The sequence below is a fragment of the Oncorhynchus kisutch genome, linkage group LG8 (assembly GCF_002021735.2).
Source record: "Oncorhynchus kisutch isolate 150728-3 linkage group LG8, Okis_V2, whole genome shotgun sequence".
NCBI classification, from domain to species: Eukaryota; Metazoa; Chordata; class Actinopteri; order Salmoniformes; family Salmonidae; genus Oncorhynchus; species Oncorhynchus kisutch.
Genome location: NC_034181.2, coordinates 46677072 through 46700904, shown reverse-complemented (window position 1 = coordinate 46700904; position 23833 = coordinate 46677072). Strand labels below are relative to the sequence as shown.

Sequence of the window (23833 nt, the reverse complement as noted above, 5' to 3'; positions counted from 1 at the left end):
TTTATTCGGAAGACAACAGCTCTATAAACGTTCTTCCGTGGTGCCCCGACTTCCTAGTCATGATAACAACAATAATGATAATAGTAAATGATAATAATAATATTAATACCACCCCACCCAGGAATATATTTCACCCATCTACAGACAATACACATTAATGACAAAGTGAAAACATGTTTTTAGACATTTTTGGAAATGCATTGAACATTAAATACAGAATTATTGGTGGAACAACCTCTCCCTCAACGTAACCAAGACTAAGGAGATGATTGTGGACTACAGGAAAAGGAGGACCGAGCACGCCCCCATTCTCATCGACGGGGCTGTAGTGGAGCAGGTTGAGAGCTTCAAGTTCCTTAGTGTCCACATCACCAACAAACTAACATGTTCCAAGCACACCAAGACAGTCATGAAGAGGGCACAATAAAACCTATTCCCCCTCTAGAGACTGGGTTCTCAGATCCTTAAAAGGTTCTACAGCTGCAACATCAAGAGCTGGTTGCATCACTGCCTAGTATGGCAACTGCTTGGTCTCCGACCGCAAGGCATTACAGAGGGTAGTGCGAACGGCACAGTACATCACTAGGGTCAAGCTTCCTGCCATCCAGGACCTCGACCAGGTGGTGTCAAAGGAAGGCCCTAAAAATTGTTAAAGACCCTAGCCACCCCAGTCATAGACTGTTTTCTCTACTCCAGCATGGCAAGCGGTACCGGAGTTCCAAGTCTAGGACAAAAAGGCTTCTCAACAGTTTTTACCCCCAAGCCATAAGACTCCTGAACAGGTAATCAATTGGCTACCCAGACTATTTGCATTGTGTGCCACCCCCCAACCCCTCTTTTACGGTGCTGCTACTCTCTGTTTATCATATATGCAAAGTCACTTTAACTATACATTCATGTACATTCATGTACATTCTATCTCACCTAATACCTTTTTTGCACAATTGGTTAGAGCCTGTAATTAAGCATTTTGCTGTAAGATATACAGTGCCTTGCGAAAGTATTCTTCATGATGCTCTCTGCGCTTTTAACGGACCTCTGAGACTATCACAGTGCATGTGCATTTATACAGAGACTTGATTACACACAGGTGGATTGTATTTATCATCATTAGTCATTTAGGTCAACATTGGATCATTCAGAGATCCTCACTGAACTTCTGGAGAGAGTTTGCTGCACTGAAAGTAAAGGGGCTGAGTAATTTTGCACGCCCAATTTTTCTGTTTTTGATTTGTTAAAAAAGTTTGAAATATCCAATAAATGTCGTTCCACTTCATGATTGTGTCCCACTTGTTGTTGATTCTTCACAAAAAAATACAGTTTTATATATTTATGTTTGAAGCCTGAAATGTGGCAAAAGGTCGCAAAGTTCAAAGGGGCCGAATATTTCGCACAGCACCTGTTGTATTCAGCGCACGTGACAAATGAACTTTGATTTGATTTGATTATTCTGTGCAGGCTTCCTTCTTTTCACTCTGTCAGTTATGATAGTTTTGTGGAGTAACTACAATGTTGTTGATCCATCCTCAGTTGTCTCCTATCACAGCCATTAAACTCTGTAACTGTTTTAATGTCACCATTGGCCTCATGGTGGAATCCCTGAGCGGTTTCCATCCTCTTCAGCAACTGAGTTAGGAAGGACGAGTGTATCTTTGTAATGACTGCATGTATTGATACACCATTCAAAGTGTAATTAATAACATGCTCAAAGGGATATTCAATGTCTGCTTTTTTTGTTTGTTACCCATCTACTAATAGGCGCCCTTCTTTGCTTACGCATTGGAAAACCTCCCTGGTCTATGTGGTTGAATCTTTGTTTGAAATTCACTGCTGGCCTTACTGATAATTGTATATTTGGGGTACAGAGATGAGGAAGCCATACAAAAATAATATTCAACACTATTATTGCACACAGAGTTTGTCCATGCGACTTATTCTGTGACTTGTTAAGCAACATTTTTAATCCTGAACATATTTAGACTTTCCATAACAAAGGAGTTGAATACTTATTGACTCAAGACATTTAAATGTTTTATTCATTTGTAAAAATGTCTAAAAACATGATTCCACTTTGACATTATGGGGGATTGTGTTTGGACTAGCGACAAAAAATCTCAGTTGAATCCACAAATTCAGGCTGTAATGCAACAAAATATGGAAAAAGTAAAGGGTTGTGATCACTTTCTGAAGGTGCTGTATTTGTAGAAATTTTCAAGAATTGGCCATTTTCATATACATTGCTTTTTCCACATTTTGTTACGTTACAGCCTTATCCTAAAATGCATTAACTATTTTTTCCTCATCAATCTACACACAATACCACGTAATGACAAAGCAAAAACAGGTTATTTTAATTAAGTAATTAAATACCATATATATATATATATAAGTACTCAGACCCTTCACTCAGTATTTTGTTAAACACATGTTGGCAGCCACAAGTCTTCTTGGGTATGACGCTACAAGCTTGGCACACCTGTATTTGGGGAGTTTCTCACATTCTTCTCTGCACATCCTCTCAAGCCCTGTCAGGTTGGATGGGGAGCATTGCTGCACAGCTATTTTCAGGTCTCTCCAGAGATGTTTGATTGGGTTCAAGTCAAGTCCAGGCTCTGGCTGGGCCACACAAGGACATTCAGAGCTGTGTGCTTAGGGTCGTTGTCCTGTTGGAAAGTGATCCTTCGCCCCATTCTGAGATCTGACTCTACTTTAAAAAGCAACTCTAAAATGTGAGTATTGTCACACAACACAATGCCACAGATGTCTCACATTTTGAGCGAGCGAGCAATTGGCATGCTGACTGCAGCAATGTCCACCAGAGATGTTGGCAGAGAATTGAATGTTAATTTCTCTACCATAAGCCACCTCCAACATTGTTTAAGCGAATTTGGCAGTATGTCTTACCAGCCTCACAACTGCAAGCCACATATAACCACACCAGTCCAGAACATCCACATCAGGCTCTGGCTTCTTCCCCAGCAGGATGGTCTGAGACCAGCTACCCGGACAGCTGATAAAACTGTGGGTTTGCACAACCAAATAATTTCTGCACAAACTGTCAGAAACCATCCCAGGGGAGCTCATCTGTGTGCTCGTTGTCCTCAACAAGGTCTTGACCTGACTGCAGTTCGGCAACGTAACCGACAACAGGTGGCAGAAAGTATGTATGGCGTTGTGTGGGCGTTTTGCTGATGTCAACGTTGTGAACAGAGTTCCCCATGGTTGCGGTGGGGTTATGGTATAGGCAGGCCTAATCTACGGACAACAAACACAATTGCATTTTATCAATGGCAATTTGAATGCACAGAGCTATCGTGAGGAGATCCTCAAGTCCATTGTTGTTCCATTGACCCGCTACCATCACCTCATGTTTCAGCATGTAAATGCCCCATGTTGCAAGGATCTGTACACACATTCCTTAATCTTTAAATTGTTTAACTTGGGTGAAACATTTTGGGTAGCCTTCCACAAGCTTCCCGCAATAAGTTGGGTGAACTTTGGCCCATTCCTCCTGACAGGTTTGTAGGCCTCCTTGCTCGCACATGCTTTTTCAGTTCTGCCCACAGATTTTCTATAGGATTGAGGTCAGGGCTTTGTAGTGGCCACTCCAATACCTTGACTTTGTTGTCCTTAAGCCATTTTGCCACAACTTTGGAAGTATGCTTGGGGTCCTTGTCCATTTGGAAGACCCATTTGCGAGCAAGCTTTAACTTCCTGACTGATGTCTTGAGATGTTGCTTCAATATATCCACATAATTTTCCAACCTCATGATGCCATCTATTTTTTGAAGTGCAGCAGTCCCTCCTGCAGCAAAGTACCCCCACAACATGATGCTGAGTACCTGTTGCCTCCAGCATCTTCACAACGTCCTTTGCTGTTGTGCTGGGATTGATTTGCACCAAAGTACGTTCATCTCTAAGAGACAGAATGCGTCTCCTTCCTAAGCGGTATGACGGCTGCGTGGTCCCATGGTGTTTATACTTGCGTACTATTGTTTGTGCAGATGAACGTGGTACCCTTCAGGCATTTGGAAATTGCTCCCAAGGATGAACCAGACTTCTGGAGGTCTACAATGTTTTTTCTGAGGTCTTGGCTGATTTCTTTTGATTTTCCCGTGATGTCAAGCAAAGAGGCACTGAGTTTGAAGGTAGGCCTTGAAATACATCCACAGGTACACCTCCAATTGACTCAAATGATGTCAATTAGCCTATCAGAAGCTTCTAAAGCCATGACATCATTTTCTGAAGTTGTGTAAGCTGTTTAAAGGCACAGTCAACCTATTGTATGTAAACTTCTGACCAACTGGAATTGTGATACAGTGAATTATAAGTGAAATAATCTGTCTGTAAACAATCGTTGGAAAAATTACTTGTGTCATTCACAAAGTAGATGTCCCAACCGACTTGCCAAATCTAAAATTTGTTAACAAGACATTTGTGGAGTGGTTAAAAAATTAGTTTCAATGACTCCAACCTGGTATGTAAACTTCCGACTTCAACTGTATTTCAAAGTTCTCATTTATTCATTGAACAAAAATGTAAAGTTGAGCAGTGTCTATGATGTCAGTACTCTCATCCAGTGCCATTAAAAAAAGATCGAAGCCATCTGCTTTTTTCTTCAACTCTGAGATTAGCTCCTCACCTACAGTATCACTTCCACATGCATGGTGATGGTTCTGCGTGATAAGCAAATGTTCTTGAATTGGCTTTTAGCAGTCTCCCCCATACACTCTTTCACAAACTCACCTTCAGCAAAAGTCTTGCTATGCTTTGCAATTTTATGTGCCACTGCGTAGCTTGCCTTAGTTACGGAGTCTTGAGTAGAACACAGTTTAGTAAACGTATTTTGTTGGGCTTTTAAGTTTGTGGCAAGTTTTGAGGCCTTCTTTGCCTTTTCCTGAGAGGACAGATTGCTAACAGTGGCTATTACAGTGAAAAAATACCATGCTATTGTTTGAGGAGAGTGCATAACAACAAAACACTTTTATCACGGCAACTGGTTTGATAAATTCACCACTGAAGGTAAATAATATACTTACATTCAGTAATCTTGCTTTGATTTGTCATCCTGACACGGAACCCAAACCAGCTGCGCGCGTGCGCCATCTTGCGCTATCGTGCATAAATGTATTTTGTCCCTCTACACCAAATGCGATCACGACACGCAGGTTAAAATAGAAAAACTAACTCTGAACCAATGACATTAATTTGGGGACAGGTCAAAAATAATTAAACATGTATGGCAATTTAGCTAGTTAGCTTGCACTTGCTAGCTAATTTGTCCTATTTAGCTAGCTTGCTGCTGCTAGCTAATATGTCCTGGGAAATAAACATTGTTGTTATTTTACCTGAAATGCACAAGGCCCTCTACTCCGCCAATTAATCCACACATAAAACGGCCAACCGAATCGTTTCTAGTCATCTCTCCTCCTTCCAGGCTCTTTCATCTTTGAACTTATATGGTGATTGGCATCTAAACTTTCATAGTATTACCATGACTACCGGCAAAACAGTTCGTATTTCAATCACCCACGTGGGTATAACCAATGAGGAGATGGCACGTGGGTACCTGCTTCTATAAACTAATGAGGAGATTGGAGAGGCAGGACTTTCAGCACGATCTGCGTCAGAAATAGGAATGAGTTCTATTTTAGCCCTTGGCATCGCAGACGCTCGTTGGCGCGCGTAATAATTTAATAACATGTATTTCTACATTTATTTTGCGACGCTAGCGCACGCGACGTATCCGGTCTGGTCAGCATGTGAGGGTCCCAGGGATAAAATGTAGCATAGTTTTGTTTGATAAAAATCTAGTTTCTTACGTTCAAATGTAGGAACTGGGGTCTACAGTTTGACCCCACTGCTATCTCTGGCTCCACACCCACCCCACCCGGCCATCTAGATGTGTAAAAGTTAGTGTATAAGCTAACATACCTGGCAGTGTGTAAACTTAAATGTTTTATTACCATAGCATTTTTGTATGTTCTTTATAGTTATGTACTTGAAAATGTATCAATTGACCAATTCAGCACATTTGGGCAAACTCCTGACAGACTTGATACAAAATATTGTGCAGTAATGTAATTATTCACTGGATCAGTCTGAAACTTTGCACAAACACTGCTGCTATCTGATTGCCAAACAAAATTACACCTAGACTCCTATCTGAAAGTATTTTTTATTTTTTTTAAACATCTTTTTTTATTTTTTATGATCTTTTACCAGATCTAATGTGTTATATTCTCCTACATTAATTTAATATTTTCACAAACTGCAAAGTGTTTCCTTTCAAATGGTTTCAAGAATATGCATATCCTTGTTTCAGGTCCTGAACTACAGGTTGTTAAATTTGGGTACGTCATTTCAGGCGTAAATTGAATAAAAGGGTATGATCCTTTTAACATTTTACTTGTAACATGTCACTTGTAAAATGTACTTCCTGCTTGTCTTACAGCTGGCCACCTGGGATCCAGTGCATGGCCTCAATGGAACACTAACTGACAGGAAGTTGGAGAACAACATGAGAGGTGTGGTTCTGCGCGTGGTCACTGTGCTGGTGAGTACTGTACTGTTTGTCTGTATCGGAGTTGGGTGAGGTGGCCCCTAGACACTGATCGTAGGTCAGTCTAGCATTTTCCCAAATCAGAATTAAGGTTAGGATTCAGGAGGGGAAGCTGATCCTAGATCTGTACCTAGGACAAATGAATAGAGAATGGCCAAAAGTCTGTATTAGCACGGACAGTGCGATTGAGGGCATCCACTCATTTTATGTAGTTAACTGAGTGGGACTTCCAACTTCATTGGCTAATCCCTCCTGGTGACCCTGTTGGAGTCATGTCTAACCAGGGTCATCAGGAGTAATCAGCTAATCATGAAGAAGAAAATTGAAATTGTGGCACTGCCCATGCTGTCATAGATGCTACAATGGCACAGATACAAAGATGACTCCTCTATCTATCTCTAGATAGAAATGTCACCAAGTCTGTATACGCCATGAACCTGTATAGTGCTGTTTGATAGACCTGGCATCATAAAGATATCATTTGAAGTCCTGCTCAACACTCCCAGATTTAAGTCAGGGTGTCTGTCTGTTCACAAGCCATAAGTGAACGGGCACTTCATTAAAAGCGATTTCAGGAGAATGAATTGACACCATGAAGCTCCATTATATTGAGATTTGAGTTTCGCTATCTCGCCTCCAGCACTGATTTGAGTCTCTTGAGTGCTTTAAAGATTCAGAACTTTAAATTCTTCATAATCCAGCTTTGAAGTCTGGGGAGAAGAAAGAGATGATGCTACGACTTTGTGGCTCTCTGTCTTTTTTTTCCTTCCAGATTTTCATCCCTTTCAAAGAGAACATGGAGTACGTTTCTGAACATGATCTATTTTCTCAGAAACGGTGTGGAGGAAAAGGGTGGAATGGGGTGGCGTGTGTGTGTGTGCTCGTGTGTGTTTTCCCAGAGGCACAAGGGAAAGGCTGCAGTACTCACACTGACAAGCCACAGATGGTGGTGGAGACCACTAGAGTATTTATTCTACTCCCTCTTTCTTGCTCCCTCTCCCCTTCTCCTCGGTCTCAATCCTTCTGTGTGTGTGTATGTGTCTGTGTGTGCATGTATTTGTGTGTGTGTGTCTCACAGACACACTCCCTCTCTCTCTCTTGGTCCCTCTCATTCCCTAGACCTCTATGACTGACATCCTTTATGAAGTGCCGCCAGTGAGAATTAGTGTGAAATGTCTAGAGAAGTGTGGACGGACTACCACTGTATATATGAGAGGTAGTGTATGAAAGATAGGCTACCTTTTGAAGAGTGTGTGGCTACAGTATGTTAGGGCTTTCTGATCTGTAGACCGAGCTCTATGAAGCAGACTGAGCATTGCGGTCATGCCTTAAGGCTTTCTTATGTCCTCTGTTTTCTGTGCTTTGTGATGCCCTGAGAGCCATCCGGACAAAAACCTAAAGTAACATAAAGTCTATATTTGGTTGATATTTAGTTGAGTTGTCAAAAAACATTTTTGTAATAAGCCAACCCTTGAGTCCTGTCCTTAATTTGTGGTTGAAATCTGGTTAAATGTTTATGTTGACCTTTAAAAAAAAATATCCATTGATGTTCAATGTCAGTATGTTATACCAAATGACCGGTGGGATTATACCCAATGACCCCCCCCCTTCCCCGCCACTGCGATCTGTAAATATATGTTTTTATTTTAACCAATCAACTTATCATGTTCAATCGATCTGCTCATTGGCTAATTAAGTGCCAATTAGATCCCATTAGCAACACTCCCAATAAATCCTGTTGGTGACCAATTGATTTGATGAGGACTGTATTGACTGTTTACGTGCAAGGGAGAGAGTGGGGTAACCTGAAAGGGAGCCTCCACTATTCCATGAGGCCCTGTGCTCTCCTAAAATCCATACTATGTGGCTATAAACTGTTCTCCATGGTAGTGAACCACAGGGATTAGCAGTGCATTGTGAATGGCGCGGAGCGAGTGGCACCTAACGGCCCATCAACCCAGGCAGCTGTATCCCTCCCTGGCCTGACATAATCTCCAACTCTGCTTTCTCTGCTCAGAGACTGTGGAATAATAACACCAGTAACAACCTGTAAAGTGTTATTTAAAGCACAGGGCCACACCAGTCACCCATTGATTTACTGCCTTCGCATAGAGGCCTTTTTAACGATGATCTATTTGAGTGGAAAATTGCCATTTCCAGCTCAAATGTTACGTAAGATATGAGGGTGTATGTCTATAGAAAGGGGTATGGGGAGTGGGGGGGGGGGGGCGCCAGCAGAATTGTTGACAAGGGCTGGGTTGCAAACAAGGCATATGTTAGGGGAGACGGACTTCAGTCAATAAAACCTGCAGGCTGAGAGGATGCCTCCCTCTCTCCTGGTTTCTAATGGGCAATGGAGTCCCCAGGCCTTACTCGGGAGCTGTAGTGCAGAGAGAGAGTATTCCACACCCTCATGGCCCCCATCAGGCAGAGCAGAAGCCGCAGTGCAGTGAGTACAGGCCAGGGTCAGGGGATGTGGGCTGTCTAGACGATTTTGCTGAGCCCCTCGGGTCTGAATGGGGGACTTTGCTGGTGCCATTAATATGTGCACGGTGTGGCTGATGGCAGTCTGATGGCAGTGAGACTGTTGTGGCTGTAGAGATTCTATAGAGATGCAAGATCTGATAGGCCCCAACCTGGACAACCAGTATCAAAGTGAAGAACTGCAGCCTTATGGCTGTGTCCCAAATGTCACCCTATTCTCAATGGAGTGCGCTGTGGTCTAGTCAAAAGTAGTGAACTACATAGGGAATTCGATGCCATTCAGAAGGTGAACCCAATTCCAATTCCAAATTTTCCTCATTGTCCTGGCACACCAATGGTGGAACCAGCTTCTGAAAAAAATATAATTACCCCCCCCCCCAAAAAAAAAAAACATTTTGTAAACTAACACTTGCACACCCCCTTACTAGCTCTGACTTTTCTGATAGCTACTTTATTGAGAAAAACATGTACTTACTATGACTGTGATATGTGGTTGTCCCACCTAGCTATCTTAAAATGAGTGCACTAACTGTGTCACTCTGGATAAGAGCGTCTGCTAAATTACTCAAATTCACTTCGTGAATTGACTGGAATTCAAATGTAATTGATCCCAACCCTAGTACCCACACAACAATACTGTCCAAACAAGTACTATATATATTGTAGACACACAAGCATGTATGCACACGTACACACACACACACACACACACACACACACACACACACTGCTTCCTGCTGGGATACATACACTCGGCTAGGGAACTAAACAGTCTCACATTCATGTAGTGCACATCCTACTGTAATAATGTAGAAAACATGCTGTCACAGAGGTACATGTGTAATGTTTCACACTTATTACAGAATTATTTTCTCACTGCCGAGAAAGTTCCCCTGCAACAGGGTGATCAAATTAAGATCCTACATCTGCATGTTAACAGAATTTGTCATTTAGCCTATTAAACACAAACACTGTTTGAAGTGTGAATTAGGCAGGCCTGATGCCGAAAAAGAAAGCAAATGATTGCCTACTTTACCCATATTTTATTTTTGCAATAAAAGTACTGTGCAGTTCCAGTAGTTAGCTACACCGCTTCATAGCAAAAAAGTAATTAACTAATGAAAACACTACCTTGATTTGAATTTAGTTAAACTACCACCAAGCTACTGCAAAATGAAGTTACATTACTAGTTGAACTACATGTAGTTCACTACTCCCCAACACTGCATACACACGTCAGGTTGTGGTTGGGGCTATAGAGCGTGCAGAGTAGTGTGGTAGGCAGGTAAGAGTCACAGTGTGTGGTGTGGGGGGTCACTCTCTGATTGATGGTGCCTCATGGCTACAGTGGGAGTTGGCATGCACGTCCACGCTCCCGCTAATAGCTTATTGAGCGACGGGGGCCAGTGAGGATTCAAAAACACTGGCTTAATGTGCAGACCATGTGTAGTCAATAACACCACCTAGGTAATACATCTGCCTGACATATTCCCAGAAATATTTCAGTTATCAATAGGGATTTATTAAAGAGAATGGAAGACAGGACGAGAAAGGGCTACTGCTTCTGCTTTTCGACAGATAGTCGAGACACTGTGCAGGATGACAATTAAGGTGGAAAGTGGAGTGTGGTCATATTTCTCTCTCTCTTTATTTCTCACCTCTCTCTCTCTCTCTCTCTCTCTCTGTTCCCTCTCCCTGACTCTCTCTCTTTCTCTCTCTCTCTCTCTCTCTCTTTTGCTATCTCTCGGTAATGTTACTGTCTGTTTGGTGTGTGTAAAACAATGACCTCTAGTATTATTACACCAACTTAGTGACATTGCGGTAAAACACAGCAGGATTTAATAAGTTAACTAAAGAAGCATAGATACATGATAAAGGACAGATGTGGTGGATACACAGGAAAACCTGTGGTACAGTAGTGGCAGATGGAAGTGTGACAATTATACATTCTTTGACTTTGTCAACTGCAGGAGGAGCCCTTTGTGATGGTGTCAGAGAATGTCCTTGGGAAGCCAAAGAAGTACCAAGGCTATTCCATCGACGTGCTGGATGCTCTCTCCAATTACCTGGGCTTCAAGTACGAGATCTATGTGGCCCCTGACCATAAGTATGGGAGCCAACAGGCTGGCGGGGTCTGGAACGGACTAATCGGAGAGTTGGTTGCCAAGGTGAGAGACTGTGGCTCTGTCCCAAATGGCAGCCTACTCCCTATATAGTGCACTACCTTTGACCAGAGCCCTATGTGCTTCAATGCTATGTCCAAATGGAATGAACTAACAATAACACGTAGAATAATCCCAGTTTATTGGGATGAATATGATTTCAGAGCTATTTAAAAGCATTGTCTGTGTTCATCAATGTACAAAACCTTCCTTGCAGGAAACCCTCCTCCATCAATCCATCTATCCATCTATCCACCTTCATCACCTCAACCAAAATCGGTCTACTTTACGAGGAGGAGGAGCAGTGTATATAAAACGTAATAAACTCTCATCCGTACACAATGCTCTATAATCTCTTATCAGAGGAAAGTAATTACAAACATGCAGCGATTAGGAATGACTGGCTTGGTAAACTGGCTTATTTTTTTAGAGTTGACATAGTTTCTATCCACAGTGTTGTTAGCTATTCACCCTGCCAGTGCAAATAGTGGAATAAGAGTCTGTCCAACAGCCAGACAAACGAAAAGGCAAAGCTGTAAACACCTGGAGGTCAGCAGACCATTTTCAGGACCATTACCCATCACCTCTTGCTGTTTTCCCTTTTTCAGACTCTTTTTGATTCCTAATGCCATTCTACACTGATTCTAACACTGCCGCTTCCAATTTTCTTCCTTAATTAAATGAGCGCTTCTGGGAATATGCCTGTGCGTAAGACTACAAACACAGGCCAAAGGGAAAAATGTTAATATAATTTTTGTCGTATTACCTTTGCCTCTATTCCTTTAGGCATATTGTGATTTTTATTGGGCTCCCGAGTGGTGCAGCAGTCTAAGGCACTGCATCTCAATGCGAGAGGCGTCACTACAGTCCCCAGTTCGAATCCAGGCTGTATGACATCTGGCTGTGATTGGGAGTCCCATAGGGAGGCGCACAATTGGCCCAGCATCGTCTGGGTTTGGCCAGGGTAGGCGTTCATTGTAAATAATAATTTGACTAACTTGCCTAGTTAAATGAAGGTTAAATGAAGGTTCAAAAAGAGTGTCAGGTACATTGTTATTCATTCTTCAAGGATATTATTATTATAATAATTTTTTATATATGGTTTTTAGGGGGTAGATCAGCTTCAATATTGCAGAAAGATTGACGTGTACTGCATAATTTCCAATCCCCCAAATATATATATATATTTGTAAATATATACAAAATAAATATTTTATATACAGTAGCAGTCAAAGGTTTGGACACACCTACTCATTCAAGGGTTTTTATTTCTTTATACTATTTTCTACATGGTAGAATAATAGTGAAGACATCAACATTGTGAAATAACACATATGGAATCATGTAGTAACAAAAAAAGTGTTAAACAAATCCAAATATATTTTTCAAATGTTATATTCTTCAAAGTAGCCACCCGTTGCCTTGATGACAGCTTTGCACACTCTTGGCATTCTCTCAACCAGCTTCACCTGGAATGCTCCAACAGTCTTGATGGAGTTCCCACATATGCTAAGCACTTGTTGGTTGCTTTTCCTTCACTCTGCGGTCCAACTCATCCCATACCATCTCAATTAGGTTGAGGTTGGGTGATTGTGGAGGCCAGGTCATCTGATGCATCACTCCATCTCTCTCCTTCTTGGTCAACTAGCCCTTACACAGCCTGGAGGTGTGTTGGGTCATTGTCCTGTTGAAAAACAACAGTCCCATTAAGCGCAAACCAGATGGGATGGCGTATCGCTACGGAAGGCTGTGGTTGCCATGCTGGTTAAGTGTGCCTTGAATTTTTTTTTAAGTCACTGACAGTGTCACCAGTAAAGCACCCACACACCATCACACCTACTCCTCCATGCAGTCTCCTCTGAACAGTTGATGTTGAGATGTGTCTGTTATTTGAACTCTGTGAAGCATTTATTTTGGCCTGCAATTTCTGAGGCTCGTAACTCTAATGAACTTATCCTCTGCAGTAGAAGTAACTCTGGGTCTTCCTTTCTTGTGGCGGTCCTTCATAATAGCGTTTGATGGTTTTTGCGACATGTGCTGCGTACAATAAATGACCATTTCTGCCTGTTTAAGCATGTTGTTTCCTTACCAGACCGTGAAATGAGCTAATTAAGTCAACAGTGATTAATTGTGTGTGTGTGTGTGTGTGTGTGTGTGTGTGTGTGTGTGTGTGTGTGTGTGTGTGTGTGTGTGTGTGTGTGTGTGTGTGTGTGTGTGTGTGTGTGTGTGTGTGTGTGTGTGTGTGTGTGTGTGTTTGTGTGTGTGTGTGTGTGTGTGTGTGTGTGGTAAAATAACATCAGCTCTTCTTACCCCATGTGGGAACTATCACTAGTTTTTTCCTCATTAAACTATATATGCTAGTGCTAGTTCTGGAGCTATAACTAGGAGGGCATTCCAAATGGCACCCAATTCCCTTTATCCTGCACTACCTTTAATTTAAAGTAGTCTACTATAAAGAGAATAGGTTGCAATTTGGGATGCAAACCAGATGTATGAACAGTGCTAGTTCGGTTCGGAATAACCCACACTGAATCTCGTCGACACCATTTAGATGTGGAGTCATTCATATTCTCACACAGTTGTATGTTATTCACTTGATGTCAGCTGGTAGGAGCTATTTCACCCCTGGTATTGAAATAAAACAGAGCAAAAGGGAAGTAGCACTCTGTTCTTATGTTAGTCATAGGGTGTGTCCCAGGTGGCACCCAATTCCCTATTAAGTGCTTTATTTTTGACCAGAATCCTATGGTCCCTGGTCAAAAGTAGTGCACTATATAGGACAAACCTTACTAATATTGAGTTGCACCTCCTTTTGCCCTCAGAATAGCCTCATGTGTCGGCCCATGTTGACTCCAATGCGTCACACTATTGTGTCAAGTTGGCTGGATGTCCTTTGGGTGGTGGACCATTCTTGATACACACGGGATACTGTTGAGCGTGAAAACCCCAGCAGCGTTGCAGTTCTTGACACAGTCAAACTGGTGCGTCTGGCACATACTACCATACTCCGTTCAAAGGCACTTAACTATTTTGTCTTGCCCATTCACCCTCTGAATGGCACGCATACCTAATCAAAGTCTCAATAGTCTCAAGGCTTAAAAATCCTATTTTAACCTGTCTCCTCCCCTTCATCTACACTGATTGAAGTGGATTTAACAAGTGACATCAATAAGGGATCATATTTTTCACCTGGATTCACCTGGTTAGTCTATGTAATGGAAAGAGCCGGTGCTCCTTATGTTTTGTACACTCAGTGTATACAGTATTTGCACACAGCGTCTTATAATAATGAGACACAACATGTGGGAGGAAATTAAATTAGCCTTAGTGGGTTTAGAGCTGACCCTGGCCTGCATAACCCCCCCCCCCCCCCCCCCACACACACACACACAAATATTGTGAGGTTATCAGTTATAGTAGGACCGTGGCATTCTAATTCAGGCTCTCTGATTGGCTTAGTGGCTTAATGATCTATCGAGGTACCCTCATCCTCCGGTTTCTTCCTAAAAACAATTTCTTGAAGATGACTGAACTCCTCCTACGCTCACACTATGACTCCCAGCCATATTCATCTCCATAACCTCTGCTTCGCATCAATACAATAGACGGTCACACAGAAAATGGCAATCCCTCAATTTCCCGATGCAGTCTCTAGGTAATTAACATGGTATTGTCTTTTCCCCTATCCGTCTCGTCTGAGAAGTGTGTGAGTATGAAGTGTGTCAGATAGCGAGTGTGGAGTCGATATGTGTCTGTTTTGACAAAAGAAAGGAGAGGAGGACTGTGATCATCAGCAGCGACAGAATAGCCATGGCAGAAAGCAGATGTGATTCTATTGATGTACGCATGAATGAAATGAATGTCTAAAATCAGAACTCCGAGCAAAGTTTCATTTCTCATACCTCTCCTCCTTACCACCGAACCTGTTGGATGCAGTGATTTCTGATGTGTGTGTTCACAGAATCCCCTAATTCTCTTGAATTCCACACACCTTGAATCTTGGCATTAATGAATCTGTGCTTGTGTGTGCGTGCGTTTGCGTGTGTGTGTGTCCATGCGTGTGTTTTGTTTTCCAGCGTGCTGACATGGGTCTCTCGGCTCTCACCATCACACCAGAGCGGGAGAGTGTGGTGGACTTTACCACGCGCTACATGGACTACTCGGTGGGCGTGCTGCTCAGGAAGGCTGAACGCACCGTGGACATGTTCGCCTGCCTGGCGCCCTTTGACCTGTCGCTATGGGCATGCATCGCGGGCACGGTGCTACTGGTGGGCATACTGGTCTACCTGCTCAATTGGCTCAACCCGCCGCGCCTGCCCATGGGCTCCGTCTCCTCCACCACCCTCTACAACTCCATGTGGTTTGTCTACGGATCATTCGTCCAGCAGGGTGAGTTCATTTTGGTTGGTATACTTTTGTTTTCTTTAGAAATTAATTTTCAGCACCTGGTGTGCATTATGTACCCTTTACTATCCCTGTTTTTAATAGATTAATTGTTCTTTAAAATGTGAGTATTGCAAGGGGATGGGTTTATGTTGAAGAGAAATAGAGATGAAAGTGAAACAGGTGGGAGAAGAGAGAGAAGTATTTGTCAGAGTTGTGTGTATCGGTGGCAGGGAAGTCAGGCGCAGGGGAATCAAACTGAGTGTAATGGAGTATTTAATAACAGCTAAATGAAACATACTCCATACACTAAATGTAACAATAAACAAAGTGGGTACGAGGACCCGTCGCGCACCAATACAAAAACCAACACAACACTGAATAACAAACAATCTCTGACAAAGACATGAGGGGGAACAGAGGGTTAAATACACAACAGGTAATGAATGGGATTGAAACCAGGTGTGTAGGAAGACAAGACAATACCAATGGAAAATGAAAAATGGATCAATGATGGCTAGAAGACCGCCGAGCACTGCCCGAACAAGGGGAGGCTTCGACTTCGGTAGAAGTCGTGACAGTGTTGGATGTGTAGAGGGAACGAGAGACAAAAACATGGTGACGGTTGTCTTTCAGCGTTCTTTCAAAGGTCAGGCTGAAATCCATTTCTCTGGATTTGAGGAAAAGAGGTGAGCTTAGGGAAAATAGACGAAAGCAAAGAAAAAGCAGAGAGTGATAATGGCATTGACTAAGTTTTTTTTTTCAGAGTGCGATTAGTATTTGTTATTATATATGCTCAAGGACTCAGATTAGTACATTTTGGGCCACATTAATTATGCAAATTCTGGGAATGATTTTAGAGTTGGTGGAATATTTTATTTTGAATGAGCCGCCGATGAGCTCACAGCAAAACAAGCAAATTCTCAATCTACATTTTACTAATGCCGGTAATGATGATCATGATAAATGCTAATTGTTCCCTTTTATTCACAATCGATCTTCTTTTAGTTGTAATTACACTTAAGTCATCTAGTCATTATCAAATTATTAGTAAACCAATTCTCACCTCAGTATCAACAACGAGGCAATCTACAAGAGCTTGATGCAGGAGAGCCTTGGTCAATTGTGTCTCATTATGCGTTGAATAGACATCAACATCCCAAGGCTCAGTTCATGCGTAAATACACACATAGGCTGCGTTTACACAGGCAGTACAACTCTGATATTATTTTCCCCTATTGACAAATCAGATCATCTCCGATAAAGATTTGATGTGAAAAGATCTGATGTGATTGGTCAAAAGACCAACAAGTGGAAAAAAGATCATAAATGGACTGCCTGTGTAAACGCAGCCATTGAGACACACAGACACAATGACAAACACACACAGAATTAAATCAAATCAAATCAAATGTATTTATATAGCCCTTCGTACATCAGCTGATATCTCAAAGTGCTGTACAGAAACCCAGCCTAAAACCCCAAACAGCAAGCAATGCAGGTGTAGAAGCACGGTGGCTAGGAAAAACTCCCTAGAAAGGCCAAAACCTAGGAAGAAACCTAGAGAGGAACCAGGCTATGTGGGGTGGCCAGTCCTCTTCTGGCTATGCCGGGTGGAGATTATAACAGAACATGGCCAAGATGTTCAAATGTTCATAAATGACCAGCATGGTCGTATAATAATAAGGCAGAACAGTTGAAACTGGAGCAGCAGCACGGTCAGATGGACTGGGGACAGCAAGGAGTCATCATGTCAGGTAGTCCTGGGGCATGGTCCTAGGGCTCAGGTCCTCCAAGAGAGAGAAAAAAAGAGAGAATTAGAGAGAGCATATGTGGGGTGGCCAGTCCTCTTCTGGCTGTGCCGGGTGGAGATTATAACAGAACATGGCCAAGATGTTCAAATGTTCATAAATGATCAGCATGTTCGAATAATAAGAAGGCAGAACAGTTGAAACTGGAGCAGCAGCACGGCCAGGTGGACTGGGGACAGCAAGGAGTCATCATGTCAGGTAATCCTGGGGCATGGTCCTAGGGCTCAGGTCCTCCGAGAGAGAGAAGGAGAGAATTAGAGAACGCACACTTAGATTCACACAGGACACCGAATAGGACAGGAGAAGTACTCCAGATATAACAAACTGACCCTAGCCCCCCGACACATAAACTACTGCAGCATAAATACTGGAGGCTGAGACAGGAGGGGTCAGGAGACACTGTGGACCCATCCGAGGACACCCCCGGACAGGGCCAAACAGGAAGGATATAACCTCACCCACTTTGCCAAAGCACAGCCCCCACACCACTAGAGGGATATCTTCAACCACCAACTTACCATCCTGAGACAGGGCCGAGTATAGCCCACAAAGATCTCCGCCATGGCACAACCCAAGGGGGGGCACACAAGCACACACACACTATGCTGGCGGGGATACTGTTATTTAAATACTCTGTCTCAAACCTCTTCAGTATCCTGACACATCCCAAATAACACCCTTTTCCCTTTATACAGTATTTAGTGCACTACTAATGACCAGGGCTCATGGGGATCTGGTCAAAATATGTGCTGTATATAGGGAATAGGGTGCCATTTGGGTCTCAGACATTGTCCTCAGGGGGGAATTGATTTGGAGGTCCTCAGTACACATAGAGTCTGAAGATGGGCGATTCCACGCAAGCAAAAACGGAAATTATTTTAAGTATCTCTGATTGTCCTGGCAATTCTCTCATATACACTTAATTGAGAGAAAGGATGCTTTTTACCTTTTTAGATCTACAGTATCAAATCAAAGTTTATTTGTCACGTGCGCCGAATACAACAGGTGTAGGTAGACCTTACAGTGAAATTCTTACTTACAGGCTCTAACCAACAGTGAAAAAAAGGTATTAGGTGAACAATAGGTAAGTAAAGAAATAAAAACAACAGTAATAAGACAGTGAAAAATAACAGTGGCAAGGCTATATACAGTAGCGAGGCTATATACAGGCAACGGTTAGTCGGGCTGATTGAGGTGGTATGTACATGTAGATATAGTTAAAGTGACTATGCATATACAGTATGATGAACAGAGAGTAGCAGTAGCGTAAAAGAGGGGTTGGCGGGTGGTGGGTGGCAGGACACAATGCCGATAGCCCGGTTAGCCATTTGATTACATGTTCAGGAGTCTTATGGCTTGGGGGTAAAAACTGCTAAGAAGCCTTTTTGTCCTAGACTTGGCACTCCGGTACCGCTTACCATGCAGTAGTAGAGAGAACAGTCTATGACTGGGGTGGCTTGCCAATTTTTAGGGCAGACAGCGTAGGCCCAGTGATGTACTGGGCCATACGAACTACCCTCCGTAGTGCCTTGCGGTCGACTAGTTGCATCACTGCCTGGTATGGCAACTAGTCGACCGCTTCACTACAGCCCCGTCGATGAGAATGGGGACGTGCTCAGTCCTCCTTTTCCTGTAGTCCACAATCATCTCCTTAGTCTTTGTTACGTTGAGGGTTAGGTTGTTATTCTGGCACCACCGGGCCAGGTCTCTGACCTCGTCCCTATAGGAGGAGAATACATGCCTCCTGTAAGACTCTATTATCTGTGAACCGTACATGATACAGACAACATATTGGTGTCATTATAGTCCTTTTAGTGTGCACTAACATATGGAGTATGTCTAGATTCTGAAAAATAATGTTTCACATGAACATTAAAAATATTAATATGAATATCTCAAAACTACCCTTTTTGATTTTTTACATTTTAAGACATATTGTTGGGAACAATATACTCAACAAGTACATACAATTTCAAGAGTGGGCTCTCTGCCCACTGAAGTTCTGATTAATTTTATGAGCACCACCAACACACTGAATGTTAAATGTATTCAATGGGAACTCCCTCTGCTGGTGATTTGCTGATTGTGCAATCCTAAAGGAGGAATGTGATTGGTTAATGACATTTAATGCCAGTCAGTGGAGGCTCCTCAGAGGAAGATAAGGAGGACAATCCTCCTCAGTGAATTTATTTGAATTTTTTCAGTGAAACATATATATTTTTTAATCCTTTTTAGAAAAAACTTTACTAAATATATTCACGTTACCAAATCATTGATTTAAATACAGTGTTTCGCAATGAAGGTCTACAGTAGCCTCAACAGCACTCTGTAGGGTTGCACCATGGTGTAGCTGAAGGACAGCTAGTTTCTGTCCTCCTCTGGGTATATGGACTACAATACAAAACCTATGATGCTCATTGCTCTCACCCTCTTCCATAGACTTACGCAGTAATTATGACAACTCCCAGAGGACGTCCTCTAACCTATCAGAGCTCTTGCAGCATGAACTGAGATGTTGTCCACCCAATCAAAGGTTCAGAGAATTAATCTAGAACTGAAAGCAATATCTACAGCTAGCTATCATTGCAGTTAATAAAATGTGGTGAGTGGTTGACTCAAATAGAGAGAAAGACAATAGTTGAACAATATACATTTCTTTAAAAATATATATCTTTCACTTAGCTAGCAAATGCAGCTAGCTAGTTTAGAATACTTAAACACCCGGCTCAAACAGAGAGGGATGCTAGCTGAAGATGCGAGAAGTAATTATACAATGAACCAAATGATAATGCTTGTATGTGGCTACTATGAAAGTGACTGTGTTTGCGTGTAATCAGGGGCAATGTTCCCTCCAAAATATATTTTTTTGCTGAGCACAAACTTGAATGTTGTGAAAATTTCATGCAACTTCCTGCACTTGTTTACTGTGAACACTGAAGCTGTACGTGTTTTAATTGACTGTTTAAACAGTGGCCATGTAGGCTACTGTGGCTATTCGATCATAATGTAGTCCTACCAGACTGGCCTACCATGGAAATAGGGGTTCTATCATTCAGCCTACAGTAGCAGCCAATGTGTGGTGTTTACACTTTTGGAGAAAAAAAACATGCTGGGCTTGACATTAACCTGTTTATCCACTTGTCCTCCAGACAAGGATGTGACTGAACATTTGTTTGATGCAAGAAACCACTTATTCCCATACTATTATTGTTATGCAGAGCGACACAGGAGAACCCAAAAGAGCAGACTCAGATGAGGAAACAGGGATGAATGAACCAAAATATTTATTGTTACACAGGGAGATATGGAGTGCAGGTCCGGGGAAGCTCGGATGAGTTGCAGAAAAAACAGATGTGGAGACTGAGGTTGGAATTGGCTGAGTAGAACAGGGTAAAAAGGGCCTGAGGGGAATCCAAGGTAGTGGTGGTGAATAAAATATCTGCATCTCAAAGTGCTGTACAGAAACCCAGCCTAAAACCCCAAACAGCAAGCAATGCAGGTGTAGAAGCACGGTGGCTAGGAAAAACTACCTAGAAAGGCCAAAACCTAGGAAGAAACCTAGAGAGGAACCAGGCTATGTGGGGTGGCCAGTCCTCTTCTGGCTGTGCCGGGTGGAGATTATAAATCAAATCAAATCAAATTTAATTTGGCACATACACATGGTTAGCAGATGTTAATGCGAGTGTAGTGAAATGCTTGTGCTTCTAGTTCCGACAATGCAGTAATAACCAACAAGTAATCTAACTAACAATTCCAAAACTACTGTCTTATACACACAAGTGTAAGGGGATAAGGAATAGGTACATAAAGATATATGAATGAGTGATGGTACAGAGCGGCATAGGCAAGATACAGTAGATGGTATCGGGTACAGTATATACATATGAGATGAGTATGTAAGCAAAGTGGCATAGTTAAAGTGGCTAGTGATACATGTATTACATAAAGATGCAGTAGATAATATAGAGTACAGTATATACGTATACATATGAGATGAATAATGTAGGGTATGTAAACATTATATTAGGTAGCATTGTTTAAAGTGGCTAGTGATATATTTTACATCATTTCCCATCAATTCCCATTATTAAAGTGGCTGGAGTTGAGTCAGTGTGTTGGCAGCAGCCACTCAATGTTAGTGGTGGCTGTTTAACAGTCTGATGGCCTTGAGATAGAAGCTGTTTTTCAGTCTCTCGGTCCCAGCTTTGATGCACCTGTACTGACCTCGCCTTCTGGATGATAGCGGGGTGAACAGGCAGTGGCTCGGGTGGTTGTTGTCCTTGATGATCTTTATGGCCTTCCTGTAACATCGGGTGGTGTAGGTGTCCTGGAGGGCAGGTAGTTTGCCCCCGGTGATACAGGCGGTGATACAGCCCGCCAGGATGCTCTCGATTGTGCATCTGTAGAAGTTTGTGAGTGCTTTTGGTGACAAGCCGAATTTCTTCAGCCACCTGAGGTTGAAGAGGCGCTGCTGCACCTTCTTCACGATGCTGTCTGTGTGGGTGGACCAATTCAGTTTGTCTGTGATGTGTATGCCGAGGAACTTAAAACTTGCTACCCTCTCCACTACTGTTCCATCGATGTGGATAGGGGGGTGTTCCCTCTGCTGTTTCCTGAAGTCCACAATCATCTCCTTAGTTTTGTTGACGTTGAGTGTGAGGTTATTTTCCTGACACCACACTCCGAGGGCCCTCACCTCCTCCCTGTAGGCCATCTCGTCGTGGTTGGTAATCAAGCCTACCACTTGTGTCGTCCGCAAACTTGATGATTGAAACAGAACAGAACAGATGTTCAAATGTTCATAAATGACCAGCATGGTCCAATAATAATAAGGCAGAACAGTTGAAACTGGAGCAGCAGCACGGCCAGGTGGACTGGGGACAGCAAGGAGTCAGCACCTCAGGTAGTCCTGAGGCATGGTTCTAGGGCTCTGACAAAAACTACTACAGCATAAATACTGGAGGCTGAGACAGGAGGGGTCAGGAGACACTGTGGCCCCATCCGAGGACACCCCCAGACAGGGCCAAACAGGAAGGATATAACCCCACCCACTTTGCCAAAGCACAGCCCCCACACCACATAAACGGTGTCAGGCAGGGAAACAGGCACAGCAGAGTAATAGGATCTTGAGTACTAATAAATGGCTAGAATCATGAACTGACTGATCAGAGATTACGATCTGGCAGAGTGGAAGTGGCAGGACATGTAGAGTATTTGTAGAGGTCTTGATTATGGAACGAGTTGCAGCTGGTAGGGATCTGCTCTGACTCCAGCACACCTGTCTCCAACCACACAATCACAAAGAGAGGGAGAGGGTGAGAGAGAGAGAGTGAGAGAGTGAGTGTACAGGGGGAGTAACTGTAGATCAAGAAGACACCGGATGAACACCAGAGGGCGTAGCAGGAGCAGATGTGACAATTATTGCAGAGAATCCGGCAAATTATGCTACCCTCTGCCTATTGGCTACTAAGCTTATTCAAGCCTGTCTCAAAATACAACACTTCCCCTTTAAGACATAGAACAAAGCCCTTTTCCTGACTTGCTTTTCAAAGATGGCTAGAAATGTACACATTTTGTGCTCTAGTGGGAACTCAAGTAAAAGTGATTCACCCAGTAAAATACTACTTGAGTTAAAGTCTAAAAGCATTTGCTTTTAAATATACTTAAGTATCAAAAGTAAATATAATTGCTAACACACGGTGCATTCGGAAAGTATTCAGACCCCTTAACTTTTTCCACATTTTGTTATGTAAATGTGATATTTACGTTTTTATTATTTAACCATTTGCAAACATTTCAAAAAATCTGTTTTGCTTTGTTATCATGGGGTATTGTGTGTAGATTGTTGAAGGGGAAAACGATTTAATCAATTTTAGAATAAGGCTCTAATGTAACAAAATGTGGAAAAATTTGAATTTGAATACTTTCTGAATGCACTGTATACTTAAATAGTTCAAAGTTAAAGTATAAATTATTTCAAATTCCTTAAGTTTGACAAACCAGACGGCACAGTTTTATTTAATTATATTTATTTACGGATAGCCAACACAGCCTACACTCAGACATAATTTACAAACTAAGCATTTGTGAGTCCGACAGATCAGATGCAGTAGGGATGACCATGAATTTTCACTTGATAAGTGTGTGAATTGGACCAGTTTCCTGTCCTGTTTCAAAATGTAATGAGTTCTTCTGGCTGTCAAGGAAAAAGTATGGAGTACAAAGTACATTCTTTTCTTTAGGAATGTAGTGCAGTAAAAGTAAAAGTTGTCCAAATTATGAATAGTAAAGTAAAGTACAGATATATAGAACTTGAAAGTATTTTTACTTAAATACTTCACTCCACTCATAAATGGGCTAATAACTTACTAACTAGCAAAGAATATGAACAAATGAACATATGTGGCTATATGCAAATCTCGCTTTGATCT

General features: G+C 42.3%; 1 protein-coding gene across 4 annotated transcripts in view; it reads left to right on the top strand.

Moving 5' to 3' along the window:
• LOC109895605 (glutamate receptor ionotropic, delta-2-like) overlaps nucleotides 1-23833 on the top strand; it is a 521177-nt gene that overhangs the window by 388128 nt on the left and 109216 nt on the right. For all 4 annotated transcript variants that reach the window (XR_004210832.1, XM_020489443.2, XM_031830443.1 and 1 more), the window contains 3 exons: nucleotides 6455-6556; nucleotides 11017-11214; nucleotides 15285-15597. Coding sequence is in view for 3 of the 4 variants with exons in the window: in XM_020489443.2 (XP_020345032.2) it covers nucleotides 6455-6556; nucleotides 11017-11214; nucleotides 15285-15597 (613 nt within the window). In the remaining variant the exon portion in view is untranslated. The remainder of the gene's footprint in view (nucleotides 1-6454; nucleotides 6557-11016; nucleotides 11215-15284; nucleotides 15598-23833) is intronic.